Below are 7,883 nucleotides of genomic sequence, written 5' to 3' on the forward strand. Positions count from 1 at the left end.
TCTTCTTCATGCTTCCACACTCCTGTGATCTAAGCCGAATCCGTGCCCCTGCCGACCTGCACGCATGGCTGCGTGCGCTACTTGCGCTTGCGGGATTACTGCCGCTTTTGCGCGCCACACACACGTCTTTTCACTTTAACACTCTGGTTACCTGAGCTGAATCCACGCTGCTGCCGACCGCTGGCGTAGAACTGTGTGTGCTATGTGCGCTTGCGGGATTGCTGCTGCTATCGATATCTGGCCGAGCGATGTGTGTTTCCCGACACACACACTCTTCTTCTGAATTCATCACTCTGTTTACCTGAGCCGGATCCGCGCCGACGCGCTGCCGACCGCTGGAGTAGGACTGTGTGTGCTACTTTCGCTTGCGAATGGTGGTGTTATCGGCATCTGGCAGAGCGTTGGGAGTATGTTACCCGACACACACACACACACACACACACACACACACACACACACACACGATTCTTCTGACTTTAACTCAAGAAACTCTGTTAAACATTCGTGCATGTCTAGTTAGTATTATGGATTAAAGTCCAGTATCAATAATACTGAACTGAAACGACATTCATTTATTTATTTGAGAATTTTCTGTCTGGGTTTGGTGCAATACGTGTATCGTGAGTTACTGCTTCCAGGGAAGGGCATCCTGTCGCGGTCGGGGCGCACAGTGGTGGGCTGGGTCGTGCTCCTGGCCACCTCACTGCTCATGTACGTGGCCTACTTGTGACCAGCGCCCGCGCGAGCCGCCCCTCGAGCGCCCGCGCACGTCTAAGTCTATCCAGTACCGACCTCGTGACGTCACTCCAAGACGCCAACAGCCTGCTGACATCGGCAAAGACAGCTTGAATGGAATGAGACCAGCACACCTACATAATATATAATGTAATAGAGTCTAGCTCAGTGTTATCCAATCTGTGAGTCGCGACCCCTAGGGGGGTCGCCGGCAGAAGCAAAAAGGCAATAAAAACACAATTTTAGGGATAAAGACTTGTTAATTTTCAAAAATTTCTCAATTCGTGATGCCATTTTTGAAATGTCAAAAATAATCGAATAAAAAGTCTATTTCTCTTTTTTTCCGTGGTCGGCGGAATATTTCAAACTGTAATGGGGTCGCGAGATAAATAATATTGAAAAGCACTGGTCTAGCTGATGTAGGTGTATCTATTCAATGTGGTTCGTCCCTAGATGACGTCACAGGATCTCAACACAAGAAACAAAGCAGCACGCTCTCCATGCACATTTTTTCACTGTTATAAAATTTAAGTTGTACCTACTATAATATAGGATAATACCATTAAGGTATATTCAATATAAATAGTATAATAGTTTACGTCACGTAAAAGGAGCACTGGCGCTTTATCTGCGAAATAGTAATTTACCGAACAAATTGGCGGTAAATACGAGGTGCGGAGGGGGGAGATATGCGGCATGTCGTTGGCATCGCGCTATTGGTCGAGACGGTGTCAGTGCTATACAAATACAGTCGCATACAAATTTTGTACCCAATGGTTTAGTATTTAACAATTAAGAAACGAAAATGATTAACATTTTCAGTCCTTTATAAAATGAAAATGGTCCTTTTTTATTCATTCTCATATTTTCATAAGTAATATGGCGGCAATAATAATTATTTATGTCGAACATAACTAACATTCAAGATGGCCGAAACTACCAAGCCGTAATTATATATTTTAGTATTATGCAAATGGAGGTTTGTTGCTGCATCGAGATATAGTGTACTCCAATAGTTACATATACACCTGGCGTACAAACAGAAAAGTAACACATATACACAACATAATTGTGCAATATTCCAACAGCTCTGAACCCGCAACCCGTTACATCAGACACGAAAATTTCTCAAGTGGAATCGTCAACCTTTATTCGTATATGAAGAAACAAGCTGATAGCGAAACAGTTAATGTCTTTAGCATTCATTGTTTTTGTGAGTTCTTAAATGAAAGTAACAAAAAGGTAGAGATAATGTTGACACACCTTCCATTACATTGTAATGGGTATTAGTGGATTTGGTAAGTGTTGATATGGTTTTAGTTTGTAAAGCGGCTTTAGTACAATTCAGTGTAGCCCTGTTTCACTGCGACCAATGTGCTCTATTGAAATAGCTCACTGCTAAGATTGATTCTTTTCATGAATCTTATTATATCTTTTGCAGTGAGCTGACGTATCTTAAGTGGTTGAAGAACTGGACTTCCCAAAGAGTTGCTATTTTTACGCATTAAAGGACCACATTCAGAGAGGATGTGTAACGGGGTTTCATCTGCACTACTACAGAATCTACACGCTCTGCAATATCTGAGGCCTAAGATTGAGAGATGTTTGTTTAATCTGCAGTGAGCCGTTAGTGTCCTGGTTACAATGCTGTGTTTCGGTCTGAAGGGCGCCGTAGCTAGTGAAATTACTGGGCAAATGAGACTTGACAACTTATGTCTCAAGGTGACGAGCGCAGTTGTAGAGCCGCTCAGAATTTTTGGGATTTTCAATAATCCTGAGCGGCACTGTATTGTAATGGGAAGGGCGTTTCAATTACCATCAGCTGAACGTCCTGCGCGTCTCGTCCTTTGGTTTCATTTAAAAAAAAATCCGTTAGTTTTCCCTACCTAACCCTAGTGCCTCATGTCATGCCCTCACCTCATTGTTGAAGGCTTGGATAAAGGTTTTCGAATGGGTTAAGCCCAAGAGAATGGGATATTGTTAGTAACAATAATATTTATGATAATCTGTACGTGACTGTAGTCGCAAGCACAACCGCCACCTCTTCCCCTTTAGTGCTCCTTTTACATGGCGCGAACAATGTACCAAAGGTTATCCAAATCGAATGATTTAAAGTTGGTGTGAGTGTGTTTGTATGTGATACGACCATTGTGAGCGAATTTTAAAAGCATAAGAGTGTATAAACCTAAAATATATTTTTATAACGCTATCAAATAGCGATTATTTACTGTTTTATTTTGTTAAATCGTGGTTTGATTTTTATATTTCCCGACGGTATGTTGGCACAAAGGTATGTTTTTGTCGATTCAAGATATTATGCCCCGAAAGGAAATTACACGAAATATCTAAATTGATAATTTTTAAATCTGCGAACGCTGACTCACTGAAGTGTCGTGTGAAATAGTCCGTATAACACATAGTGGGATTTATTACGGCCGCATCATCGGACGGTACGGTGGGCGCATCGCCAAAATTATTGGTCCGGACGGTAATTTGTTCTATGTGATCATGCCTTAAGGCTTTTACTGGGTTTTGTAATAATATAAGTAGCTATTACTTATTTATGTATATTTTGCTACTCCTAATTTTTAAAAATTTTGTTGACACTTTTACAATTAAGTTAAGCCGTTATGTTAAAGTTATTTAATTTTATTATTTATATTACAGACAGCCAAAGGTGCATTATTTTTTAAACAATCATTGTTAGTATTATTTTAGATTTTAGTATCAAATTATGCGAGTCATAGTATTAGTACAATATGAGAGTAAATTCCACTTTTCTTAGTACTTATAACAAAGTCATACAGGTACCTTCTTAGTTGACAATTAAGACCAAACAGTATTGTAATGTGACCATAGACTTACAATATACTAGTGTATAGACAAAGCCTGCAAGAGAAACGAACATCTCTTGCGGTAAACAATTTTAATTGAAAAGTCGTAAACAAGCCACAATTAATTACTAGTGGAAGGCTCCTTTGCACAGGAGGCCGGCTAGATTATGGGTACCACGACGGCGCCTATTTCTGCTGTGAAGCAGTAATGTGTAAGCATTACTGTGTTTCGGTCTGAAGGGCGCCGTAGCTAGTGAAATTACTGGGCAAATGAGACTTGACATCTTATGTCTCAAGGTGACGAGCGCAGTTGTAGTGCCGCTCATAATTTTTGGGTTTTTCAATCATCTTGAGCGGCGCTGCATTGTAATGGGCAGGGCGTATCAATTACCACCAGGTGAACGTCCTGTTCGTCTCGTTCCTTATTTTCATATAAAAAAAAATAACTCCTTAGTATTTATAATATTCAACTACCTATCCACTAGTTAACACATACATAGACTGATCAAAATTGGAATTATCGGGCTATCAGATCGTCTATACGCTAGTTATTCTAACACCCTTATTCATAATAGTCTGCTAACTTAAAGCATTGCTAATTCACACTCGGTCTTCTTCTATTGACCTAAGTCAGAATGAGAAAAAACACTCCTTAGCGGCTGTTTAAAGTTAGCGGACCATTATGAATAAGGGGGTTAAGTCTATGAATGTGACAGTGTAAGATTAAATAGAATGTATACACTTGGAGATGTTCTTAACATATTTCAGCAACATTAGATAGACATTTTGCACAATACAAATGTAAGATTATTGTAGCAGTAAATGTAACAGTAGAATATAGTAATAATGTGACATGAACAAGTTACCCATATTATGTGTTGTTTTATTTATCACCATACAGACCTTAACAATATGTTATGTTTTTAAAGTGATAACCCTAGGATTAATGCACAAATAAAATTAGAAAAACAAAATTTTATGAACGATGCGGGATTCGAACCCACGACCTCCGGCGTTCCGTGCCGGTGCTCTAACCAACTGAGCTAACCGTTCGAGTACCGACTCGTTATAAAATTCTGTTTGCTTTGTTCAACTCTCTATGAAGCCACAACCTAAGAGTACGTAGGTACGTATAACGAGGCAGTACTCGAACGGTTAGCTAAGTTGGTTAGAGCACCGGCACGGAACGCCGGAGGTCGTGGGTTCGAATCCCGCATCGTTCATAAAATTTTGTTTTTCAAATTTTATTTGCATACAGACCTTGTCGTAAAACAACACGAGGCAACCCTACATATTTGTGAAATAAAAGCGTTCGTTGGCGATGCTGTTTCTGTAAAGTTATTAACTCCGATTAATAAGTACAATATATACCAGATAGTTAAAGATTCACTTTATAATTAATCGAACAAATTCAAATATTTTTATTCCAAATAGGATGTGACATCACTTTTTTAATGTCAAAAACTACCACCCATTCCAAAACGAATGCCTCAGACATGAGAAGAATGGGCGCAACAAACTCAGCGGGCTTGTTTTTTCGTCGAAATAATATGTTTACAAAGTAATATTGTACAATTAATATTTAATAGCCTGAGGGCGGTCACTCCATTCCCAATCTGTGGCATCATTAAGAAATTCATTTATGTTATAGCAACCTTTACCACATAAACGTTTTTTAACAATTCTTTTGAATAACGTAATACTTTTGTTTTGAACATTTTCTGGGATTTTGTTGCATCGTCATCGCCCCACAAAAGACTTACTAACTCGACTTAGCCGAGTAGTAGGCATTAACAGTTTGGAAACAAGATTAGTTGCAGACGTAAATATTTCAAGAGCGGGCGTCATTCTCAATGAGCTAATGGAATGTAACTTAAAACTTAGTGCAGTAACTTAACTCTCGCTTCGAATATTGCAACAGCAGTTACCTCATGGTAAATCACTACAATGTCATGTTTAGAAACTTACTTCGCAGTCAATTACTTCGACATCTTTGCTGTGATCGACAATCAGGTTTACGTAGGTAACTCTAGAGGACAAACGCAGAAACATTTAATATTTAGGGTTCCGTGCCGGAAGAGTAACTGACGTTACTCTTCCTTAACTGGATATAAGTTACAATGTATTGACAAGAGACTTGATTCTGCAGACAAACTGTCCAAACAGATTTGCGGGGCACTGTTAGCTTAAGATTCTTTCTGTAAATGATTAATTGTATATATATAACTACTAGCTGACCCGACAGACGTTGTTCTGTTCATAATAAAAAAAACTCTTGCGGGTGGAATTTCGTAAAATCCTTTCTGAGCTGTCCTATACTTGGTGAAAAGAATATTCCTACCAAATTTCAAGTCTTTAGCTCTAATGGTTCCAGAGATATTGTGATGAATGACTATATACGTCGGACAGACGATAGATAATAAAAAAAAACTGTTTTATAGGAATTTGCCAATTATATTTCAAAACATCAAGAATTATTTCGTAAAAAATGCTCCCTGTTGTTATAATGAAATTGTTTCACAGCGGAACTGTCAAACCGTGCGTCACTAAATTCTCATAGAAAATATGTCCATACAAAACAAATATTGAAAATAAAAATAATTATGGGTCCCAAATCGAAATAAAAACTATCCTATCTCTCAAGGACCAAACTGCACTCCATGAATCCCTATTAAAATCCGTTCATTAGTTTAGGAGTCCATCGCGGACAAACAACGTGTCACGTAATTTATATATATTAAGATATATATATATAGATAATAATATCACTTACGCGGCAAAATAACAAGTGGATATATTTACTATATAATAAATTACATTTAACGATATTTCCGGTGTTAATGTGTTCGACCATTGCACCTTAATACAGTGTAAAACTATTTTAAAAGTCAATGAAACAACCGTGCAAACGGCCGCGCCTGCAACGAATATCAATAATTTATTTAAATATAATTTGATTAGTTTTTGTCACGAAAGGTGCTTCGCTTTTGCTGGTTAGTTAAATACATGTACTCAGTAATTAACTTGTGCTTCTAACAATGAGAGGGCAAAATAAATATAAATAATTAAAAGTTCGCATGACTGACAAAGGTATCCCGGATGGTCTTGCTACAATAGGTAAATACAATTGTGCTATAAATATATCTGTTTTTGAATATAGATAATATTTGACGTCCTAAAACAGACATGTTCGTAGATGCAGGTAAGTCTATTAATCGAAAAATAAGGGACGAGACGAGCAGGACATTTTGACACAATTGATACACCCTGCCCATTACAATGCAGCGCCGCTCAGGATTCTTGAAAAGCCCAAAAATTCTGAGCGGCACTACAATTGCGCTCGTCACCTTGAGACATAAGATGCTAAGTCTCATTTGCCCAGTAATTTCACTAGCTACGGCGCCCTAAAGACCGAAACACACGCTTCACGGCAGAAATAGGCGCCGTTGTGTTACGCATAATCTAGCCTGCATCCTGTGCAAAGGAGCCTCCACTGGTAAGATCTCCAAAATGATCAGTCCTGCGCTGCTCTCAACCAACCTATTCCGGTGATCTTGACCAGATCATCGGTCCATCTTGTCCGGTCCGCCTACCAATACTGCGCCTTCCGGTATGGGATCGCCATTCAGGTTCAAAATAATTTGATGAGGTATTCACTCTCAATAAATGTCCCACAGTGTTCTCTTTGTCTTGAAACTATAGAACTGGCACACAATGCGAACAGTAGACCCTACAAATTGGTATCGGAAGGTGCGTGTCGACGCAGCAGTACCAGTCCCGACCGGGGTTGAGCGGCGCCTGCGAGCCAGCCTCGTGGACGCCCTGGCTGAGTGGTGGAGGAACTGTTCCTGTGCGGGGCCGCGGCTCATTCGTACCCAGAGGACGCGAATTACTGCGTATGTATGGTATTATTGTCACATTCAAATATCTAATAGGTATAAAGGAAATTGAATTGAATCTTCAAAGAGGGCGTTTATGGTCAAATCCTGAACTATAAGGAATAGGAATAAACTATAGCTGTATGTAGAAAAAAATATAAAGCTGACTCTAATATTCCTGACCAGGAATTAAATAGGAAAACTGATACAATACCTTCAAGATTTGGTAGGTTACGTGGGTAACACTGAAAATGTTTAGAGCTGGCCAGTTAGAAACATTGCTAATGAAAACTTTTTTTGGATTTCAATTTAAGAACTCTTTGGTAACCTAATGTACTATATTGCATTCATTTGTCATTTGTTTTTGTGAATTGGCGGCAAATCTGAAACGCTTGTTACACGTGAAAATGAACCTAACGCGAGAAAATCTTCGGTC

The 7,883-nt window shown here is 39.1% G+C and overlaps 1 protein-coding gene across 1 annotated transcript in view; it reads left to right on the plus strand.

Moving 5' to 3' along the window:
• Positions 1–4,443, plus strand: part of LOC126970956 (uncharacterized) — a 70,859-nt gene extending 66,416 nt beyond the window's left edge. Inside the window, exon 5 of the mRNA XM_050817101.1 lies at positions 639–4,443. Within this exon, the coding sequence (XP_050673058.1) occupies positions 639–730 (92 nt within the window). The 3' untranslated portion in view covers positions 731–4,443. The remainder of the gene's footprint in view (positions 1–638) is intronic.
• Positions 4,444–7,883: the final 3,440 nt, after the last annotated feature.

Source organism: Leptidea sinapis, chromosome 22 (assembly GCF_905404315.1).
Source record: "Leptidea sinapis chromosome 22, ilLepSina1.1, whole genome shotgun sequence".
NCBI lineage: Eukaryota > Metazoa > Arthropoda > Insecta > Lepidoptera > Pieridae > Leptidea > Leptidea sinapis.